This window comes from Pseudophryne corroboree, chromosome 6, assembly GCF_028390025.1.
Source record: "Pseudophryne corroboree isolate aPseCor3 chromosome 6, aPseCor3.hap2, whole genome shotgun sequence".
Classification (NCBI taxonomy): Eukaryota; Metazoa; Chordata; class Amphibia; order Anura; family Myobatrachidae; genus Pseudophryne; species Pseudophryne corroboree.
Window position 1 is genome coordinate 48,789,776 of NC_086449.1, and position 24,480 is coordinate 48,814,255.

The window sequence follows — 24,480 nt, forward strand, 5'->3', positions numbered from 1 at the left end:
TCTCATTAGGCAATCTAAAATATACCACGACTATGGGTGGGGATACAATAGGTAAATTTTGTCACCATAAGCTGTCTGCTGTGTAAAGCAGATTTCCATCTGGGATTTGTGTGTTTGTAATAAGTAAAAAACATTTTACTGTACATTTAGTGTATACAGTATTTCTCCCCTATAACGTCACATCATACTATAGTTACCCCCATGTACTGTACCATACCATACTGTATAATGGAATATTTATTGGAAAAGCATCAATATTAATGTACAAAAAAGTATTTATTACAACATCTGATTCCATGTACTGTACTTATCAAAATGTAGAGTACTCTTATTCAGGACTTATAAAACTGAAAATAACTGTTCATACACATCAATAACATTACTACTGTATAATATTCTACATTAGCTTATGCAATAATCAGACAAAGGCAATTTTATAAACATTTTTAATAATGCACCAATTTAAAATTTTAAACAGAAAATACAGTACAGAACTACATATTTGTGGCTTGACCATTTCTTTCGACTATAACAGGTAATACTTTATACAGGTGATTTATATAATTATTACAATGTTCAGGTGTGAGTACTTCTAGACAAAATTTCTTTATCCCATCCAACAGCTGCTGTTTTGTTGTTGGCTTCGCAACACTCCTAATGTACCTCTTCAATTGAGCCCACACTAATTCGATTGGGTTCATGTCTGGTGATCTATATAAAAAAAATAAAAAGCGTATAGAAAAAATTAATGACATTACAGTAAATAGAGAAAATTAAACATACAATATTGTACTGTTTATTAAATAAAAAAATAAATTTACAGTACTAGAGTGCTATCCAAAATTTTACTTGTACACTGTTGAAAGAATACTCACTCTGGTGGTGTGCGTTCCCAATTCATACCTTTCTCTTCCATAAATTTGGCTGAGGCGGAGTGTTTAGGATCATTGTCTTGGAATATCCTATGGTTAGTTGGGTAATATTTATTCACAAATGGCACCATACATCCCTCTACTATTGTTTCTTGGAAACATTTCTTATCCATGATCCCTACAGAAATCAAAAAAATGTTGTTCATTAATAAGCAACTTATTTTATTGTGCAGTTACATATACTCTACAGTACAGCTTGTATTTTTACAGAACACAGGCACAGAATAAAGTATAGTACTGTACCTTCGAAAAATAACAGGGGACCAGCTTCTAATCGTGATATGCCTCCCTATACATGGACTTTCAATGGATGCTTTGGGCATGGTTTTAATGATATGGTTACGTTTCCGGAATGACATTCTGGAGAACCGCTCAAGGGCAACAGACGATTCATCTGTGAAAATCACATCATGAAATGTTTCACCACTCTCAATCCATCGCCGTGCCTGTTCCACTCTCTTTTCTTTATTCACATCTCTTATCATGGGAGATATCTTGTGAAGAGCCAAAAATAATGAAATCAGATACACTCTGCTCTTATCCCAGCTATTATAAGATCTGTCCCAGATGATGGTCATCGATTAACTAAGTAGTTTAATGTAGTTCAGTCATTCTCTTGGGTCCCGCCTAATAACTTTGTTGCAAGTTAAAAGCTGGAGGGGGTTTGTAGAAGTCTAGGTCCGCTGCAGCCAGACCTAGCTTCCATCAGAACTACTTGCTATGTGTAAGTCTCTAGGCTTTATAACCCTGCAAGGATACGCTAACATTGTCTTACCAGATATTACATTCAGGGTCTGTGATGCTGGGTGCAGTAGTCATTCAAGATAACATAATTTATGTTATTCTAGACAACTGTACCCTTTCCCCTACTTATGTACACAATACCCCAAACATCTTACTAGACAGTTTCCATCTGAGATACTGATAACAGGAACATTTATTTATTATAATCAACCACCCTAAAAGCTGTATACACTTCCCACTCACTATGTCTTTCACACTATGTCAAAGGTGAAAGAAAACTTGTAACTTAACGTGAGACTTTATTTCTAACTGGTGCCTATATGTCTGCAAAGCACTAATAAAAAGTATGTACAGTATATAAAGCAATGAGGTCATACACATACAAAATGGAGTTAAACATGGACAAAATGGCATCTAAAAGTGGTTAAAAATAACACCCCGTACAATAACCCATACGGTGAAACAGAGCAGCATACATTGTTCCTGTAGAAATACCCAGCACTCATAGCCCTGCTGGTCAGAGAAGGAATCCCAGTACTGAGAGGAGCTGCTGGAATTCTCTACTAGTCCCAGCACCTGCATGAGCAGAACAGCTGTATATTACAGAGCTCAGTAATGGCAGTCCCACGGTCATTGGCTATTGTTATACTGCAGCTCTAGTTCCCAACACAGAGACCTTCCAAGGGGAAAAGTACCTCCAGGTCCACTTGTCAGACCTCTCCTGTCTTTATCAAGACAGATTTATATAAAACACTTGTCACATTCAGAAAATAAATATTGGTTCCATTGAATTCATACAGTTGTGATAAGTTACATTAGTTATGATACACAAGCTGCATTCAGGCCCTCAGAGTGACTCCGCATGTGATTACTGAGTGTTTTCTTACTAGTAAAACACTTGCTACATTCAGAACATGTAAATGGTTTCTCTCCTGTGTGACTCCTCTGATGTATAATAAGAAGTGATTTCCTGGAAAAACATTTGCTGCATTCAGAACATGTAAATGGTTTCTCTCCTGTGTGACTCCTCTGATGTATAACAAGATGTGACTTCTGGGAAAAACACTTCCTACATTCAGAACATTCAAATGGTTTCTCTCCTGTGTGACTCCTCTGATGTATAACAAGCTTTGACTTCTGGGGAAAACACTTCTTACATTCAGAACATGTAAATGGTTTCTCTCCTGTGTGACTCCTCTGATGTATAACAAGATGTGAATTCCGGGAAAAACACTTGCTACATTCAGAACATATAAATGGTTTCTCTCCTGTGTGACTCCTCTGATGTATAACAAGATATGACTTATGGGAAAAACATTTGCTGCACTCAGAACATATAAATGATTTCTCTCCTGTGTGACTCCTCTGATGTCGAATAAGAAATGACTTATGGGAAAAACACTTGCTACATTCAGAACATTTAAATGGTTTCTCTCCTGTGTGAATCCTCTGATGTATAACAAGATATGACTTCCTGGCAAAACATTTGCTGCATTCAGAACATATAATTGTGTTTTCTCCTGTGTGACTCCTGTGATGTATAACAAGCTCTGACTTCTGGGAAAAACACTTGCTGCATTCAGAACATTCAAATGGTTTCTCTCCTGTGTGACTCCTTTGATGTCTGATAAGCTGCGATTTATATGTAAAGCTTCTGTCACACTCCGAGCACATATGTGGTTTCTCTCCTGTGTGACTCTTCTGATGTCTGCTAAGATGTGATTTACATGTAAAGCGTCTGTCACACTCCGAGCACAGATGTGGTTTCTCTCCTGTGTGACTCCTCTGATGTATAACAAGATGTGACTTCTGGGAGAAACACTTGCTGCATTCAGAACAAATAAATGGTTTCTCTTCTGTGTGACTCCTCTGATGTATAAGAAGACATGACTTCTGGGAAAAACACTTGCTGCATTCAGAACATATAAATGGTTTCTCTCCTGTGTGACTCCTCTGATGTATAACAAGATGCGACTTCTGGGAGAAACACTTGCTGCATTCAGAACAAATAAATGGTCTCTCTCCCGTGTGACTCCTCTGATGTCTGATAAGTTTTGATTTGCATGTAAAGCTTCTGTCACACTCAGAACACAGATGTGGTCTCTCTCCTGTGAGACTCATCATGTAATGGATAAAAACTTCTATCCATAACATGAAAATCGTTTCTTTGAACCATTCAGAAGCTAAAGAAGAAATTATATCTTTAGTTTTCTAGATCAGGGAACAAGATCGTTTCCCGTCTCTTTCTGCAGCCCTGTCTTCTATTCTTAGTGGGACTCCAGCTCCTTAAGTTACCTGTAAAAAATTAGAAAAATAAAATCTGTTATTTAATAGCCTGAAGATCACCATTGTAATCAGTTGTAGTGTTATATTGTATAAGGAACATGATGTATCTTTATGAATGTTGCCTAATTGCTGGGCTCCCATTTCCAGTCAGGTGTGCAGTACAGAGACCACATTCCTCCTGCCACAGATACAACTTATGTATATAAAACAAATCAAATTATAATAAATTATGTTATCAATTTGGAATGAAATGACAGTTAGGCAGTATCCAATTAGCTGCAGTATATTGATAACTTATCACAAATGCAATCATTTGGTATCGTGTTAGTGGCGATAAGTTATTATTGATAAGTCTCCGTAGGGTTTATTGTGCATTTCTCTTCACCATCTTTGAGCTGGTGGTAAGTAATGAAAAATCCCTATTAAAAATGTTACCATTTGGTTCTGAATCCCTGGTACATCCCTCTGAATGACTAATGAGGCACTTAGAAGTTTTTAATTATTTATATTAGGTTTCCTCTTTTTTTTAAAGTTCCCTAAAATTACCCAAATATATACTTATACCCATTTGTATTATGTACCCCAAATTTAATGAGAGCACTTATTTTGCTGAAAAAAATTGCTTTATATAATCTTATATGCAATTTTTTTTAAAATGCATTAACAGAAATTTGACCTAATTTAATGACCGTAAATATTTTTATTATGGCCACTAATAGACGTCTACAATGTTTTCCTAAGTTAGTTTGATTTTTTTGGGGTACAGGCAGAATTCCTCACTTTCTCCAATGCCAGCTAGAATTATCAAGCGTTTCCTGTTATTGCCATTTTGGAATAGTATAGATGTGATAAATAGGAGCGCGCAGGCTGCGATAACCTGATTTTATTGGGACATAGGTGTGATAACATTAGCTGTGATCTCAGATTGTGTTATCAGGGCTAATTGGATACCCCCCTTGGTAAGAACTCTGATCCCTCCCCCCAGTGTCAGAGATGCACAGGAGTGAGCGGACAGTGGGGAAGGGAGGAGAGGTGTGGAGAAAGGGTTTCTTGCAAAATCTAAATAATGATATTCTGACCTCCTGTAAAAAGCATAGATAGGTGATATATGCTACAAATCTGGCCATACCTCCCATCAGCTGATGCACCAGGATGCTGCCACTTTCTCTGCACAAGTCATGGAAATGGGGATAATGTGACACACTACAATCATTCTGAGCAGCGTGTGTAGAGGAAACAGCAGCATTCCAGGATCTGTAACCTGAGCAACCAGTATATATAAGAGCACATAGATGTCTATGTAAGAGACACGGGTAGGTTTGGTGCTTGTGTTCACGACAAAGAAAATCCAAATTTTCTTATGTACTTTCCAGAAAATCTGTTTCTCATTGTCAAACTGGGGGACATGGCTTACACTGGGCATAGAGTTGGGCACTTGGAGAAATCAATTACTTAAACCTAATTGATGCTCTCCCCTGTATACCCCTCCTACATCAAGAAGGACACCAGTTGTTTCACTAACAAAGCCCTAATGGAGACACCACATTCAAACTAATAAAACAGAAACCAGAAACAAGACAACAACAATATATCATAAGGGAGGGAAGGCAGATTACCCAGATGGACTATGAGAAACAATTGTAACCTTCATTACACAAAAGCCCCACATCCAATCAGAGGGGCAACTGCTTACACAAATATACTGATTTCTCTACCTCCAATCAGGGGGCAACTGCATACGCTAGGATTTCCCACAGCGAGCCTATAAAGGGTGTGAATGCTTTTGGAATTACCGTGAGCAACACTCAACACCCAAAACGGGCATCCCAAGACACAAAAGGTATTGAGAATGTGTAAAATGTCATAAACGTGTGCAGGGAAGACCAGCTCGCTGCCTTGCTAAGCAGTCTGATCAATATAGATTGCTAAGGGGTGTATCACATGCAGGAGATGAAATGGGCTCGCAGAACTAGAAGAACTGGAATGCTGAGAAGCCAGCAGGATAAGTTCCTGATTTAAATGAAACATAGACACTAAGGGGGGAATTCAAAGTTGATCGTAGATGTAGTAAATTTAGCACTTCTACGATCATTTCCTCTGACATGCGGGGGGATGCCCAGCACAGGGCAAGTCAGCCGAGCATGTCAGGGTCAACCCACCCCACACAGGTATAAAAGCATGGCACAGCGGTGATGCTTATGTACCTGACTAGTAGCTCCCTGCCAGCATAGCTCCTGTGCAGCGGCAGGGAGCTACCCACCACACTTTGGGTCGCAGCAGCTGCGTGTGACATCACGCAGCCACCACGGACCGCCCCCCCCAAATGGTCCGGACACGCCTCCGTTGTCCAGACCACACCCCACCAACTCAAGGAAAATAAGTGGTTTACAGAGTGCGCAACAAGATCCAGAAGTCAGCCCAGCAAAGATATAAAGAAGTTTCACCTACTGCAAAACATTTTCACAGTTCTAGGATATAATATTCTCCACTAAGGCGCCTTCCAAATGTAACAAGTCATATTACTAATGCTTGTTCTCTTCAATCTTATACTTGTATTTCACAACCTATAGACTGTGTGTTTGTGTTCACCCTCAGGTAAAAACATCAAATACCACTCATCATAGGCGTGCGCACGGGGGGTGCCTGGTGCGCACAGGCACCCCCTAATGTCCAGCACCCCCCACACGCCACGCCTGCAGCACGCTGCTCATTCTTGTGCCTGCCACAGCGCAGGCATTACAGAGTCACACTGACTCATGTTATGCCAGCGCTGCGCTGTCCGCTGCCAGTGCCCCAGAGTCTTCAGAAGTTCAGCAACACAGCAGCTGCAATGACCGGGTCCCGGCCGGGAGGGGGAGGAGGAGCCGCATTCTCAGCTCCTCCCCCCAGAGTCAATAATGCTGCCTGTGTGGGACTAGCCGGCGGGAGGGGGAGGAGGGGCCGCTCTCTCAGCTCCTCCTCCCATACTCCATAATGCTGCCTGTGTGGGACCTGCCGGACGGAGGGGGAGGAGGGGCCGCTCTCTTAGCTCCTCCTCCCATAGGTCACAATGCTGCTTGTGTGGGATTCCCCGGCTGGAGGGGTTGATCTTTCAGCTCTTCCCCTTTCATACTTCTCCACGTGCCCTGATGTCCCCAGCTCCAAAACGTGCATTGGAGGGTAGCAAAGGCGCTGACCATCATGATGTGCAGCAGCACTTGATTGTAGAGGTAGGAGAAACACAATCCTAGATTTGTTCAAGTAGCAAGCTGCTTAGCACCTCTTTGTCTCTCCATCGGCCCCCTCTCTCTCTCTGTCTTTCTATCTCCCCCTCAGGTCCCACTCTCTCTTGCCCCCCCCCCCCCCCTCTCCCTCCCTCTGCCCTCTCTCTCTTTCTTGTGCACTATTTCTCGCTCTTTCTCCCTCGGCCCTCCTCTATCTCTCTCTTTACCCCCCCTCTCTCATTTTCCCCCCCTCTTTCTGCCACTTCCCTGCCTCTCTTTCTCTGCCCCCTATCTCTCCATCTCCTCCCTTGCCCCTCTTTCTCGGTCTCCCCCACAATCTCTCTCTCTCTCCCTCTATGCCTCTCTTATGTCTCTCTCTCTGTTCCCCTGCACCATTCTTCCATCCTCTTCATCCCTCTCTCTCACCCTCACTCTCTCCTATTGCCTAATATAATTCCTCTTCTACATACGCGCACGCAGGGGGGGTTTCTGAGTACCTGGAAACCCCCCCTGCCAGCCGATCAATTGCCACAGATGACTGATCATTTATTTAAACAGCGGATCTTTGTACAAATGAGTGTGCTCCTCACCAAACTCACACCTGCATCGGCGTCTCAACCTATACTCCTCCTCCCGCGTCTCCTTTTGTCGCCTCCCATGTCGCTGCCTGTCCCGCGTCTCCTCCTCTCGTGTCCCGCATCTCCTCCTCTCGCCGCCCGTGTCTCTGCTTGTCCCGCATCTCGGGCCTCAACCTCCCGCGTCTCCTCCTCTCGCCTCCCGTGTCTCCTATCCGCGCGTGCCTCTGCCTGTGCCGCGTCTCTGCCTCTCCGTCTACCTCCCGCGTATCTGATAATTCACTAAAAGCCGTTGCCGGGCTGTGGGAACTGATAGCCCTCTAGAGCACTGCACATTCCGGAGGACCAGCTTGTTGGACCTCAGGGATTCCTCCCAACCTGCAGGTAAAATATAACTGCTCCACGGGAACCTCTTCTCATTGTGCTGCTGGCTGCTGCTGAAATCTCTCTCCCCCCAAGACCCTTCACCGCTCTCTCTCCCTCCCTCATGCCTCTCCCCATGCCCCTCTTTCTCCATGCCTCTCTCTGCCCATGCCCCCTCTCTGTCTCCCAATGCCCCCTCTCACCCGTGTCTTTCTCTCCCACCTCTCTCCATGCCCCACACTCTCTCTTCCCATATCCCCTCTCCCTGCCCATGTACCTCCTCTTTCCCCATGTCCCCCTTCTGTTTCACACCTTGGCCACCTGTCTCACCATGCCTCTCTCTCCTCCTTCCAGTCCTCTTCCTCTCTTCTCTCTCTCCCATGCTCCCCCACTCTCTCTCCCTCCCCAAGCCCCCCTTCTCACTCCATTCCTCTTTCTCTGTCCCTTTCATGTCTTCCTAAGCACACACAAATGGGTATATATATATATATATATATATATATATATATATCAGCCAATAAGGAAAGCTGTTATTAACGTTATCAAGTCTGTGAAGTGCCGCTATATCTTGCTGTGTGTGTGTATGTACATATATATATATATATATATATATATATATATATAATCTCTATCTCGCATATCTGGAAACCCCCCCCCCTAAAAATCCTGCGTTTGCTACTGTTCTATGCCTCTCTCTCTCTCTGTCTACCCCTCTTTGTCTGTCTCTATCTCCATCTCTGCCCCTCTGTCTCCACCCCCTCTCTCTCCCTGTGTGTCTCTCTCTCTCTGTTCCCCTGCACCTTTCTTCCTTCTTCACCACTCTCTCTCTCCTTCGCTCTGTCTCCCCCTGTCTACCCCCTCTTTCTGTCTACCCCCTCTCTCTCTCTCTTTCTCTCTCTCTCTCTGTCTACCAGCTCTCTCTCCATCTCCCCCTGTCTCTCTCCATCTCTGCTTCCCTCTCTCTACGTCTCCGCTCCTCGCTCTCCCTCCATCTCTCAATAGGCGTGTTAGTCACTCCCAATAGACGATTATAGGCACGCCCCTCCAATCGTGCACCCCCTAATAAAATGTGCTGCGCACGCCTATGCCACTCATGTAAAGAGAGAGAAAAACACAATAGTGTAGAAATCCTTTTCATAGAATATCCAATATGTTTAACACATCTCACTCACAAAGTTCCCAGAAATTTCAGGCATATCAAGGTATCTTTATGTTCAAGATTTCCTCAAATAGACTCCACAAGAAATCCAAAATGGACCCAGCTTTCTTTGTGCTTTCAACCTGTAGGATATGTGTCAGAGTTGCCTCCGATACACATACAGCAGAAAGAGAGACCGATAGTGCAATATTCCCTTATACAAATAGGTTTTTTATTTTTACATAAATGCACTCACGTGGTAAAGTAGAATAACAAGCATATCATATGTCTTTATCCTGCAATTCCCAAGAGGACACCACACTGGATTGCTGGGATGGTAGTTTACAGCAAGGTAAGTACGAGTCCCAGTTACCCACAGCTCAGCCTTCCAGGCAGTGTACAAACGGTGTGCAGGAATCCATCAGGATACAGAGGACGTGATCCCGCTTAACGCGTTACGGATTTAACCTTTTTCCAAAGCGGATAGTGCCCATGTAGTAATAGACCTCCCTTATATACCCCCACAATTCATAAAAAACAAAGTCAGCTGTGGAACAGTTCGTTAGAACATTCAAAACATCGCTCTTCCGTTATCGTCACTTCCGGTCATGTGGTCTGCGTCTTCACAGGAACTCCCATCAAGCTCTTGCACACTGCCCTTCCCGCTTGCGGCTCAAATGCGTTCCATATAGATAATCGTAACTTCCGGTCATGTGGGTCGCTATATCAATGAATTTCCACCAAGTCGCTGTGTGTTGTAATACTAATTTGCGGGTCAAGTGCGCTCCATATGGTCAGTCTCCATGACTTATATATATTTATCGACCACTTTCTGGAAGTCATCATAATTTATATTGTATAGCAGCAATTGAATATCATAAGAGGCATATAAGAAATATAAAAGATATAAAAATAAATAACAATAAAAATATAAAAAAATATATTCACCCCCTCCCGCGAATGCCTCTGCCTGTCATACAGGCAGATGCGATAGCATCTCACTGGGCTCCCGGGGTGTGCACGCGCAGTACGGCCATTGTGCATGCGCACTCCACAAAGTAATTCAGACTGCGATCGCTGCCGCTGTAGCGATACAGTCTTAATTACCCCCTAATTCTACTGGAGAGTCCAAATTTAAGTCTTAAAGGGTAATATAACATGGTTGCATATGAAAAAAAACCCTGGATAAAAGGTCTGAAACTCCAAAATGCAGGCCAGTTTCTAGTGAAAGGGGATAAAATGGGCTGTGAATTGACACATAATAAGCCCCTCATCAAAGCCATCCTGATCTGGGGCTCAGAGACTCTACTGTAGTCACACCAGATAGTGTATGTCTTCCACACTGAGTGATAGATCCCAGCCTATGTAGGCTTTCAAGCTCTAAGCATAATCTAAATGATTGAACAAAAAAGACCACTTAATGATCATGGCTTCAAGTGTCAGCCTATCAAAGCAGTGTGACTCAAACCAGGGTAAGGACATTTTCCAGGGAGGGTGTATTCACAGAGGAAGATGCACAGGTGGTTCTGTTAGCAAAGACCTAAGAACCACCAAAAAATAAATCATAGAATTTAAATATTTTACTCCTTAAAATAGCTGTTTGTGGGGGCGTGGCCTAGCAAGCTAAGCAAACGGACATTGACTCCAGGAGCTCCTGCTAGACCCAGACATACTACGGGTTTTATTCATAATTGGGGGCTCCCTCTGCCACCACTGTCTCCTGATACCACCCCCCAGCTTGTGTGATAGAGGGGGATGCAGCCATGGAGCCGGAGGACTCTTATTAGGGTCCTTGCGGGTTGTGGCCTTCCATTCACAGTGCAGCTTGGGGCTGCAGTTGGCCCTATGTCCCAGATTCGGTTCTCGGCATAGCGGAACACCCTCACCACGGAGATCGGGAGCAGTGGCATCCACACTTGCAACAGGAGCTGCGGCAGAAGTTGGTGCCCTCCGCGCTGGGCGGCGGCCGTGGCAGCTCTGGACAGCTGGTGAGTTCTCCTTCCCGCCTGTCTGATACTTGGGGCTCAGAGAGCCTGCAACAAGCACAGCACTTCTGCCCCTCCTGGGACCTACCCACAACTGTGGCAGCATACTGAGCAGCACCAGCGGGTCAGGCAGCTCCCCCCATCACCCGGCGAATGTGACCTCCATCCATCCAGTGCTGAGACCAGGGGCTAGAGTTTAGAGGAGACCCGGCCGTGAGCTCCAGGAGCGGAGTGCGGCCACAGTGGAACCCGCGGAATAGCCTGCAGACACCTGCCTCACCCATTTTGCAGTGGTCTCTCGCCCCGGGTCCCCCTGACATCACAGGACTATGATACAACCCTCTCTCTACACCCAGGACTGTCAGGTGAATTCTGTAGCAGACATTTTACATTTACACCAGCATCATACAGTTGTCCTATCCTGCATAGTGCCAGTGCATTTATAGGGCAGCCTGCCCTGTTTATGCCATCTCCACACTCCTGCCTGGGCCTCCTATACATCTGTCCTCTGTGCCATAGCTCACTCCGCTGTGAACTTCCTCCTATATAGTTTTGAGGTTGGAATCCCCTGCCCTCACTACTGTTTCTCTGTTGAGAAGTGGATGCCATTCACTCCTTGAAGTCATCTCCGCTGTTGCTCTGACAGGATGTAATCACCTTTAAAAATGTGTACTCACCGTGTCTCCCTGCAATCATTTTAGCCGACACATCTACACACGTGGCATAGAAGCTATCTGCCGTTCTGAGGCCCCCACTGAACTCACCTTTCTACTAGTGTTATTTTTTCGTTTGACGGTACTACATTATGCCTCCAAAAAAGCATAAAGCCTCCAAATCAATTTCTCAAGTCGCCTTTTTTTAGCCTTCTCCTTATCGTAACACGTCTCAGGGGACTGGAGTCCCTGCCACCGAATCAGGCCCTTTGCCTAAGCTTTCCTCACCCATGACAGCCTTATCCTCACCTCGTAACCCCCCTCCTCGCCAAGTCTGGAGGACAGAGAAGCCTTAACGCTGGGCAACATGAAGCTTTTGTTACACCAGTTTAAAGACAAAGTGGCATCTGAATTTTGTACTTTGTTGCAGTCTTGCCAAAGCTCTATTGAGGATTTAGGCAAGAGGACCGGACACCTGGAAACAAAGATGGGTAAGGTAGTGAGATATCATAATACCCTTATCGACTCTCATGATACCCTTGAGGGAGAAGTGCCAGCTTTGCGGGATAAAGTTGCAGATTTAGAAGACCGCTCATGCAGAAACAACCTCAAGCTCAGAGGGTTCCTGAATCCATCTCTGATAGCAGCCTACATGACTATAATATCGAGATCTTTAAGAAGCTGCTACCTACCGCTACCTCATCGGATCTGATATTGGACCATATTCATAGGGTTCCGAAGGCCCACAGTGCTCCTGAAGGGTCGTCGAGTGATTTCTTAATGAGAGTCCATTTTTTCCACATTAAAGAATCCTTGCTCAAGGCAGCTAGACCTTCTTCTGACATGGTGGAAGCTTTTGGACCGCTTCAACTTTTTGGAGACCTATCACAGTACACCCTCATCAAGAGACACTCTTTTCAGCCCGACACCATGGACCTTTGGAAAGCTAGTATAGTATATAGGTGGGGCTTCCCCAGGCATTTACTATTTTCTTGAGAGAGCTCCACTATTGTCGTGTCTTCTGTGGAAGACAGTATGAGACTTCTTCACAAATGGAATTTAAATGGCGATCACAAGACCGGCTCTCCTGACCCCAGACTTCAGCAGGACTGGTCGACGGTTGGGAAGTAGGGCCTAGCCTCTGATGTATCTTCCTTGCCAAGAACGGCCCTCACTGGGCTAGTGCTGTTTTTCATAAAGTCTTGCTACAAGAGTTTGTTACGAACATTGACTTAACTAATTACCATCATTGAGTTATTATCTGGCTATAATCATTTATTTACTGTTTAATGTTGCTTTTCAGATGCTGGATTTACGTACTATGTTTCATTTTTGTATCCCTATTGCAATCACTGAGCTATTTTGTTAGTTCTAGGACTCAGTGACCTTTTCAAAATAGCATGTCTATGCAGACTTGACTTTATCTGTTCTTTAAGACATGTGACCAAGTGGTTACCATTTTCTTATTTTCTGGTTATTTGATTGTGAAGAGGTTGGCCACTAAACTCTCTACTTTGTAGTGTGAGGCGCTGGATGTTTTGGCACCTTACTATGACTCTGTATCTTTACGGAATCCACTCTATCTTTTTCTATTTTCATCTTTTCTCCCCTTGTATGTTTCCCTCTTGTGTCTTGTCTCCCCTATGTTCATTGTTCTGATAGGTCACCGTGTTCAGGATACGGTAGTTTCTTTAATTGCACCTCTTGGTTCAAGCAGTCAGCCCGCTTCCCGGTAATTCAGTTATGGTTAAATTGGTGTCACTGAATGTTAAGGGATTGAATTCCCCACAGAAACGTAAATTGGCTCTATCCTGCTTCTATAAAATGAAAGCGAATGTTGTCGCTAATCAAGAAACTCACTTTAGGAAACTAGACCCCCCCCTTGATTTTATGATAATTGCTTCCCTACTTGTTACATGGCTAACGGCCCCACAAAAAAGGCAGACGTTGCGATACTAATTTCCCTAAGCTGTTCTTTCAACATAGAATCCCAAATAGTAGACCCTGAAGGTTGGTACCTCATATTATTAGGACAACTTGAAAACACTATGGTCACCTTGGTCTCTCGCTATGCACCAAATTCTGATCAACTTCCGTTTTGCAGGAAATTATGCTCCTTAATATAGAACCATGCTAAAGGGGCCATTATAATATTGGGAGATTTCAACTTGGTTGTTGACCCTATATGGGTAGATCTCACCCCACTAGAAGTACTTTAACTAGGACTAGGATCACCTCAGAAAAGAACTCTGGATTCGCCATTTACTTGGAGAGTATGATCTCTATGATGCGTCGAGGACTAAACATCCTACGGTTAGGGAATATTCTTTTTACTCACATGTCCACTCCTCGTACTCTAGAATTGACCTTGTCTTGACTGGTAAGGAGTCGTTATCGACGATTAGGAAAATAATCATATTGCCGATGACCTGGTCCGACCACTCCCCACTATTGGTAGTATGGGACCTAGGAGCTCGTAAAGTATCTCCAGGTCCCTGGAGGCTAGGGAATTTCTTACTAAGTCATCCAGAAGCCTTTCTTGCCATACAACATTCTATACAGATATATCTAGATACTAACAAGCCGGAGGATACCTCGATCTTTAATAACTGGTCCTCCTTTAAAGCGGTAGTACGGGGGTCAGCCATTCAGGCAGCTTCACGGCTTAAACATTCTCAAAATGCTGAACGATTGTTGGCTGAAAGTGAAGCTGCCAAACTTGAAATGACGCAAAAGGCTAATCCCCAAAATAGAAATGTTTTTAAGCTTTTGCTTGCCGCTAGGGAGAAGGTGAATGTTTTCTCTCTTCGGGACGTGCAACGCAATTTTGCAGGACTGTACCAGAGATTTTATGTATTTGGAAATAAGGCGGGTCGACTTTTGGCCCGGAAATTATGAGGTAGGCGAGCTAAGGCCAGAATTCATTATATTTGTTCCTCTACGGCAGTGTTTCTCAACCTCGGTCCTCAAGGCACACTAACAGTCCTGGTTTTAGTGAAGGCCAGGCTTGTACACAGGCTAGTCTGGATATCACTAAAACCTGCACTGTTGGTGTCCCTTGAGGACCGCGGTTGGGAATGCTTGCTCTACAGGCTCCAGAGTATGTGACCCTTATGATATAGCAAACACCTTTGCAGAGTATTACTCCCAACTTTACAATTTATAGTTGGATCCGGCTACTCCTCAGCCCATGGAGGCTGAAATACAGTCCTTTTTGAATAAACTTTCCCTCCCGATGCTGGACTCCGCGGCCTACCTGTCACTCAGCTCCCCTTGGACTATAACTGAACTAGATGCAGCTATTGGTGATCTCCTGCGAGATAAAGTGCCTGGCCCTGATGGATTTCCATCCAATTTCTATAGAACTTATAAAGCGGATTTGGCACCAGAGCTGTTGACCATCTTTAACGAGGCATCCGATGTTGGGAGGTTCCCGAGGGAGATGCTTGAAGCACAAATAGTTGCTCTCCCTAAGCCAGGTAAACCTCCCACATCTGTCCAAAATTACCATCCTATAGCTCTGTTAAACACAGACAAAGCTTCTTGCAAAGCTTATCGCTAATCGCCTCTGTCCCTTATTACCTTCCCACATAGCTGATCAGGTTGGTTTTGTCCCAGGCAGGCAGGCCCCAGACAACACTCGGAAAGCTTACAACGTCATGGAGTATTGTAACCCATTGGGGTTATCGGAGATCTGTTCTACATAAATTTGGAATCTTTGGAAGGTTTTTGGACTCTATTTTTGCCTTGTACCCCACTCCTTCTGCAAGTGTGTTTGTTAATGGGTGTCTGTCGGGTAGGTTTGATATACTGAATGGCACTAGACAGGATTGCCCCTAGTCACCCCTCATTTTTGCTCTAGCTATTGAGCCCCTGGCCAAGACCATTAGAACTGATGCGACAGTTACAGGTCCCGAGATAGGAGGATTGAATCACAAGATCAACCTTTTCGTAGATGACATCTTGCTCTGTTTAACCCTCCCTGACTCCTCCCTTCCCGCCCTCCATATTATACTGGATATATATTCCGGAATATCTTACTATAAATTAAATACTTCCACAACGGAAGCTCTACCGCTCCATACCCCACCGCATACACTGGCTTTACTCAAGGACAGATACAGATATGCTTGGCAAGTGAGATCTATTAAGTATTTGGGTATTCATCTTTCACTAGACACGGATTTGTACGATTGCAATTATGCACCTTTGAAAAATTAATTAAAGAATGGTCCTCCCATGGAATCTCTTGGCTAGGGCATATTTCTGCAACTAAGATGGTATTGCTACCTAAACTCCTCTACTTGTTTCGGGCTATGCCCCGTAGCTTCCCCAAACCTCTCAGTGTCAGAGCTAATAAAATTGTCTCACTTTATTTGGAAGGGGTCTAAACCCCGCATAGATAGGCAGGTTTTGACTTTACCCAAGAATTTTGGTGGTGTAGCCTACCCTGGCTTGGAGGCATACCACTCCGCCTGTCTTCTAGACCAGGCTAGGGACTGGTTTGCTATGCACCACCCCAAACCTTGGGTACTTATTGAATGATTTTTTTGAGATTGATAAACATAATAGATCTCTTCCTGCTGCCTATCCACGGCGTTCTAAAATGGCAAGGCCGTGGAGAAGCAGTTAGATGTACTTTAAAGCTCTGGCATTTAGTGGTAACGTCTGACCCAACTATTTTGCTGCCAGCAGCTGATCTTTCTGTTAGAACTATTGCCTGTACTATTCCCAATCTCACGCTGGACGCTTGGATAGATGCTGGAATTGTGAATTTGAAGGATCTCTGCTCTGAAGCATGTTTAGTACCTTTCTCTCGCCTACAATCCCATTTTGATATACCGAAACATGATTTCTTTAAGTACTTACAAATACGGCACTGGCTCCATTCTTGTATTAGTAAGTTTGGAAGTCCCTCTCCCCTCCCTGCTCCTTTATATTCTAGGTTGTCTTCCCCTGGACATAGGGGTGGGATGTCTAGATGGTATCAGTGCATTGTCCTTCTGACTAAAACGAGTAATATACCTTAGCAGATTAAATGAGAAACAGACCTCTCTATAGTTCTCCGAGAGGAGGAGTGGGACACTATTTCCTTAATGTGTTTCAAGATTTCTAAATGTCTCCAACATTCCAAAATGTTTTATAAATTATGCCACAGGGCGTTCTTCACTCCACAACGGCTTCATAGTATTTGGCCCTCGATATCCCAACTCTGCTGGAGAAATTGTGGACATGTGGGCACTATCTTACACATTTTTGGGGAATGCTTGATCCTGGGACCGTTGTGGACGGAAGTGTTCACTCTTTTGTGGGAAGTGCTGGGTGTGGAGGTGCCATTGGACCCAGTGTTTGCCTTATTTCACTATTCAACATATACCCTACTGAACTGCGATAGGAATGTTGCTGGTCACATCTTACTATCCACTAAGGCAGCAATAGGTCAATTGTGGAAATCGCAGTCAATACCCACCATCCAGACTATCAATAATACCCACAAGCATTTCTTATTCGAAACAGCAGGGGGTGTGTACTCTATATCGCCTCCCTCAATTCATAGGAATCGGTTGAAATGGAGGGAATTCCGGGTAAGGCAGGGACATGCTATGACTATTAGTGACTCCACAGATTTGTCACTTTTAAAATCCCCACAATCTGATACTAACCAATTGTAACAGTTATTTCTCTTCTACCCCTATGTACCAATACCTGGATATGCCGTTCCCATGGACACATATATTGTAGTATTTTACCTCTATTTGTTTCCCCTTCTGTGTCACTGTATTGTACTTTTTCTTCTTATCCTCCTATTTGCATTATTTGCTGTTCTTTCATTTTTGTTTTTTGTTTGATGCCAAGGTTATGAGTACACAGTTGGCGAATTGAGCACTCTGCTCCAGTGCTATTGTGTTATGTAAATTTCCGCTGTTTACTCAATTCTGTTATCTTATGTACAATTTATGTAAGTACTTTTATTCTTGGTTCCTGTGTATCTGGAACTTAATAAAAACATTATTTAAAAAGAAAAAAATAGTCGTTTGCATATATAACCACTGGACCAGCTCATGACATTCACTCCACAATTAAATTCAAGTTTTGTTCTTCCCAACACTGTTGCAAAATTCCCCTCAAATGTGTTGCACTTGCAGATTGCTTTTCTTTCACCCTTTGTCCTGTTTATCACAAACCAGTTCAATGGGTTTTAAGTCTGGAGACTGTGTTGGCTTTTACCTGATTTCAAACCTACAACTGCAATGTTCTTTTCCATGAGTTAGTTCTGAAATAACCTGGAGGCATATATTGGGGCATTATCTTGCTGTAGGATGAACCCATGACCAACTAATTGTAGACCAGAGGGTATTGCATTGAGTTGCAAAATGCGGTGATAGTCCTTATGGTTCAGGGTACCAGTCACTCTGTGCAAGTCACCATCTAAGGATCCAGATCACAATGTGTTTTCCAGTCTCTAAAAGACATTTAGTAGAATCCTCGCTGCTAGGCTAGCTGATCTCTTTAATGCATTTAGGGATGCTGCTTATTTTGGGTAGGCCACCATACACATACAAGGTAAGAATCTGACTTTATGCAGCAGTTACATACCAATCTCTATCCTTAATGTTGATCTCCAGATATCTGCAAAGGTGTCTGCCACCAGATTACCTGTTTGCCTCAATTTATTCACCTTGATAAGGTGGGTTTTGTCCCAGGAGTGATGGGCCGGATTCATCAAAATCATTTAAGTTCCCTTCTCTAATATAGCCTGAGATGCTGTAAATGTATGGTCACGTTCATAGATTTATGTCCTGGGATCCTTTGCTCTTTCTGGGGAATATCTGACTTGCATCTCTGCTGACTATCACAATTTCTTAGCATTTGTCCAAGTTGAAGGCTCCTTGTCCGAACCCTCTCTTATGGCAAATGTCAAGGTTGCCCTCTTTCCCCTCTAATGTTTGCCCTTATTATGGAACCCTTGGCTGCCTATTTGTGCTAGAACACCATGAATATCAGGGTTCTAGCACCCGGGAGCATAAAAGTACCCTTTATGCCAATGAGGTTTTAATGTCTCTCTCTAATCCCCTGACATCTCTCCTGAAATAAATTTAATGAACTTCATCTATTTGGCTCCTGCTCTAAATTCAAATCAACCCTGATAAAACCAATGTTTCACATTTCTTTTTCTCTCTCTGTTTACAAAGAAATTTCTTGCCCTTAGTTTCCAATTTACCTGGCAGTCCTCCCAATTTCACTATTTAGGCATTTTTGTTATTAAACACTGTTCTGCACTTTCTAAAGCTAATTACATTCTATTCCATCCTAAAAATAAACCATTTATTTCATGGACTTTTCACATAGTGGCCATTAAAATAAACCTTCTCCCCATTCTGCTTTACTTATTTCAGATGAACCTTTGCCTCCCTGCAGTATCTGGATAGTTCTTTTATATGGACTGGTAAGAGACTACGGCTTAGGATGTCTATACTTCAGCATCCCACCCTTGGTGGGGCCTAGGAGCCCACTATCATCCTATTAGCCTCTCTCTGATGATTTGGCAGAGATGTACAGATGTAGCTAAGCTCATTAGTGCTGCTGCGGCCCCATACAGGAGTCCTAGTTGTGCCATACAAAAAGCATAGGTTGGCGAAGTAAGGCATGATAAGGCACATTTGGATTCACAGCATGCAATACACAGTTTCACCACTGGGTGGTGATTGTTCCACTAATGAAAATTACAGTACAGTGCTAAATAGCAGCAGATGGATACGGCACTACAGAATACTGAACACTGTAGCAAGCCCTGACAAGCGGGCCAGTGCACATTAAATGTAGTAGTTCTGTTTGAATACATAATTACTGCAGGTTGGAGTTTGAAATCACCAGAACAGCAGGCACCCAGTGACAACATGCCATACAACTGAAAGTTCCCCTGGTGTGCTGTATAAAATATGAACACAGAAAAATTATGAGCAACATCACTGTCACTGCAGGTGTCAATCACCTATCTCCAAGGCTCTCTTGGCACAGTGGTGTTGCTGGTGGTTTCCATGCCCATGATCTATAGTCCAATTCCCACAAAGGACACACTTGTATTGTATGTGTAAAAATTAGCATCCACAGGTTTTTAAAAATAATGTATTAAAAGAGTTCTGTCATACTTTGTATGCAGAGTCAGACATGTGCACAGTCCAAATTAGAAAAAAAATGGAGGTGCTACTTTTTTCACAAATATACAAGTGTGACTTTGCAAATTACAAGAGTCTTATATTTATGAGACTGAGTTTACTGTACTTCTTCCTGGGCCTCCCTATTGCTTGAATAGGAAGCCTCCCACACCCCCAATCCCACCCCTGTGAGACTTGTGATTTCATGGATTGGTTGTACGGCTTAGTTAATGACAGCATGAGCCGTTAATTTATATACAGTAGTTTACCAGCTGTATTGTGATTGTCATTTACTAAGCAGTGCACCTAGTCCGTGAAATCACAAGTCTCATAGGGGTGAGATTGAGGGTGGGGACGGCTGCCTATTAATGCAATGGGGAGGCACGGGAATGACTCCTGCTAGCTTTGGTTGGAGAAAGGGAACCCAGAAGGCACATTCATTTGTAGGCATATTAGCATTGTGCATGCACTGAGAGAACGAGAGATGCCTGGCGTAAGTGAGAAAAAAACTGGAGGTGCTACTTTTTACAGAAATATACAAGTGTGATTTTTTTTTATTCTGACTTACCTTTATGAGACTGAGTTTACTGTACTTCATCCCGTGCCTCCCCATTGCTCTAATAGGCAGCCTCCCACACCCCCAAACCCACCAAGTGAGTCTTGCGAGTCATGGACTTGTTGCCATGGATGGGGGAGGGGCGGGTGCGGCATTGTCACAGGTGGGGGAGGGGCAGTTGCGGGGGTGCTTGCTGTTGGGGGAGGGCAGGTGAGGACTTTCTGCAGATGGGGGGAGAGGCTCTGTAGCCATCATGTGTGGGGGGAGGCGGTTGCGGGGTGCCACAGGTTGGGGAGGGGTTCTGGAGCCACCATGGGTGGGGGAGGGGTTGCTGCAGGGGTGCTGCGAATTGGGGAGGGTGCCGGAGGTGCTGTGAGTGGGGGAGGTGCGGGTAATGCTTCTTCTCCTGGAAGTAGCTAAGCGTCTTACATTTGTTGGTGCTCCCTGCAGCAGGCAGTGAAGGCTCCTGTGCCCGGACCAGGCACCACAAGTTCCCCCCGTCGGCGAGTCTCTCTGCAGCCCAGAGCCAGATAAAGAGGGGTGCCCATGGGGTACGTACTCCGGGCCCCACAGTTTTAGGGGGCCCCCTGGCTAGAGCAGCTTTGTAGCTCTCCGCGTCCTGCCAGAAACTGCAGCAGCATTGTGCTACAGTCAGCAGACGCTGCTGTGTGCTGGCTGGTCTGTGGTGTTGCAGGGAGACTTCTTCTGCTTGTGCGGGTGTGTAGGGGGGAGCGATCACACTAATCACTCCACCCTCTGGATTTACCCATAGCGGAGGGGCCAAAATCTCATAAAAAAAATACAGATCCCCGTAATTTGCATAACGGTGCGTGGCCACGTATCCCATGATTAGGCCATGCCCCCGAACCCACAGCTGCCACAGCAATGAGATAGGAATCCCCTGTTTCAAGCGCCCTGGGCCCCCCAAAATCATAATCCGGCCCTGCTGCAGCCAAGTGAGGTCCAGGTAACACACAACAGCCAAAGGGCAGAGCCTCCCATTGGATATAACCTGTGTGGGAGGGCATTTCTTGCCCAATCACCTATGGCCAGGGTGTGATAGACCTGCTGCTAACACAATGAGAGCTCCTAGCCATGCTCAGCATTAGGAAATGAGTCACAGATCTGGGCAAATATATAGGAGACACACACATATACATATTTATATATATTTATATATATATATATATATATATATATATATATATATATATATATATATATATACATATATATACATATATACATACATACATACACACATACAATATATATATATATATATATATATATATATATATAAATATATTGTAACACTGTAGGGGTGCAAGGTGCCTCTTCCTGGGGAATATGGCAGCACGCAGCAGCTGAGGAACAACAAGTCCAGTGTCTGGTACAACTGGCCCCGGCCAGTTTTATTGAAACAGAAAATAAAACAAACACCAAAAGAAAATACCTTGCCTGTCCGGCACTAACTAAACACAAGATATTCCTAACTACCACTAAACAAAACCACAGAGTTCTCCAGTAAATACTGTGTAGCTCACTTGTATCAGAAAGCGTGTTTCTCTCACACAGATCCTGCAGCCTTCCCAGGCAGTTTGCCCATACTAATCAGGCTAGCAGCCCTATAACATTCTTACACAGCTGAAACCCTGATTAGCCCTCTGTGAGGCCAAAGACCCGAACTGGGCCCAATGTCTAGAACTCGCCTTATCTCGCTCTCAGAGCCTTTACCCAGCTTTTACAGCAAACTGAAAAGGTTCTGACAAAACAAAAGCATTTTTCCTAGAAGTTAACATTTTCTAAAACATGTAAGACAAGAACCTGGGACAAACATACCTGCCCTCAAACACTATCCCAGTGTTCTTGTCACATATCCCCATCCCCTGTTTCGACCTAGGGGCCGGAACACTTGTAGCCCCCAAACAGAAGATGCGAGACAATGCATCTGCGTTGGCATATTTTGTTCCCGGTCTATGTTCGACAGTAAACTTAAAGTCCTGCAACGCTAGAAACCATCTAGTTACACGAGCATTCTTGCCTCTATTTACTTACATCCATTTTAAAGGGGCATGGTCTGTCACTAGTCTGAATTGTCTACCCAAGAAAGCCTCCTTTTCCACAATGGCATACCTTTTTTCATACTCACTGAGTTTCCTACTCAAATGATAGGGTGTTCGTCCCCATCTCTGGTTTGGGACAGCACAGCCCCTATCCCTACCTCTAAGGCATCTTTCTGTACCACAAATTCTTTTGAAAAATCTGATGTTATCAATACCGGTTGTGAACACAAAGCCACTTTTAACGCTTGGAACGCTTTTTCTGCATCAGGGTTCCATTTCACCATATTTGACTGCTTCCCTTTGGTAAGGTCTGACTACGGCACCGCCGTGGTCGCAAAATTGGGAATAAACAGTCTATAGTACCCAGTTATTCCCAAAAAAGCCCTTACCTGTTTTTTATTCACTGGACGAGGCCAGTTTTGAATAACATCAATTTTATTCAATTGGGGCCTAATCAGACCTCTGCCTATGGTGAAGCCCAAGTATTTGACCTCCTACATTGCGAGGCAGCACTTCTTTGGGTTAGCAGTTAACCCTGCCTCTCTGATTGAGTCCAGTACTGCTTGAACTTTAACCAAATGGGACCCCCAGTCTGTACTGTGAATTACTACACCATCCAAATAGGCAGCTGCATATTTTCTATGGGGCCTCAAAATTTTATCCATCGCCCGTTGAAAGGTTGCTGGAGCCCCATGCAACCCAAAGGGTAACATCTTGTACTGGTACAGCCCCTCCGGAACCGAAAAGGCTGTTTTTTCTTTTGCGCCATCAGATAAATGTATTTGCCAGTAACCTTTGGTCAGGTCCAACGTGGTGAGAAACCTGGCTGTTCCCAGCCTTTCTATAAGCTCGTCCACACGGGGCATGGGGTATGCGTCAAACTTGGACACCTCATTTAACTTACGAAAGTCATTACAGAAGCGTATGCTACAGTCGGGCTTCGGGATGAGAACTATGGGACTGGACCACTCACTGTTAGATTCCTCTATGACTCCAAGTTCTAACATGGTTTTAACTTCTTTAGAAACAGCTTCTTGCTGAGCTTCTGGAATCCTATATGGCTTTAAATGGACCCTGACCCCTGGTTCTGTGACAATGTCATGTTTTATTATGGTCGTTCGGCCAGGCAGCTCTGAAAATATTTCCCTATTTTGGATGAGAAATTCTTTAACCTGATTTTTTTGACCAGCTGATAATGTCTCTGACACCTTCACTGCGGGAAGCAACCGAGGTGAAGACACCGAAGGGCAAGGCTCCGCTGACAGAGACAACCTATCTTTCCACGGTTTGATTAAGTTAACATGATAAATTTGTTCGGGTTTTCTCTTTCCCGGCTGGTATACTTTGTAATTAACCTCATTCACTTTTTCCCTAATCTCAAATGGACCCTGCCATTTAGCTAGGAACTTGCTTTCAACAGTGGGTACCAAAACAAGAACTCTATCTCCAGGAGCAAATTCCCGTATCTTGGCACTCCGGTTGTATACCCTCTGTTGAGTACTTTGGGCCTGTTCCATGTGCTCTCTGACAATAGGTACCACGGCTGCAATCTTAGCCTGCATTTGTGTTACATGTTCAATAACGCTTCTATAAGGAGTGGGCTGTCCTTCCCACGTCTCTTTGGCAGCGTCCAACAGCCCTCTGGGGTGTCTACCATACAACAAATCAAATGGAGAAAACCCCGTAGAGGACTGAGGAACTTCTCTGACGGCCATTAACAAGTAGGGCAACAAACAATCCCAATTTTTCCCATCTTTATCAACCACCTTTTTTAACATACTTTTTAATGTTTTATTAAACCTTTCCACCAACCCATCAGTTTG

General features: G+C 44.1%; 1 protein-coding gene across 1 annotated transcript in view; it reads right to left on the minus strand.

The window, feature by feature from the left end:
* Nucleotides 1-430: 430 nt before the first annotated feature.
* The window catches only part of LOC134934231 (zinc finger protein 850-like), a 146,158-nt gene continuing 122,108 nt past the window's right edge, over nt 431-24,480 (minus strand). Inside the window, exons 3-5 of the mRNA XM_063929715.1 lie at nt 1,176-3,887; nt 876-1,050; nt 431-711 (exon numbers count right to left, since the gene is read on the minus strand). Of these exons, the coding sequence (XP_063785785.1) occupies nt 2,496-3,887 (1,392 nt within the window). The 3' untranslated portion in view covers nt 431-711; nt 876-1,050; nt 1,176-2,495. The remainder of the gene's footprint in view (nt 712-875; nt 1,051-1,175; nt 3,888-24,480) is intronic.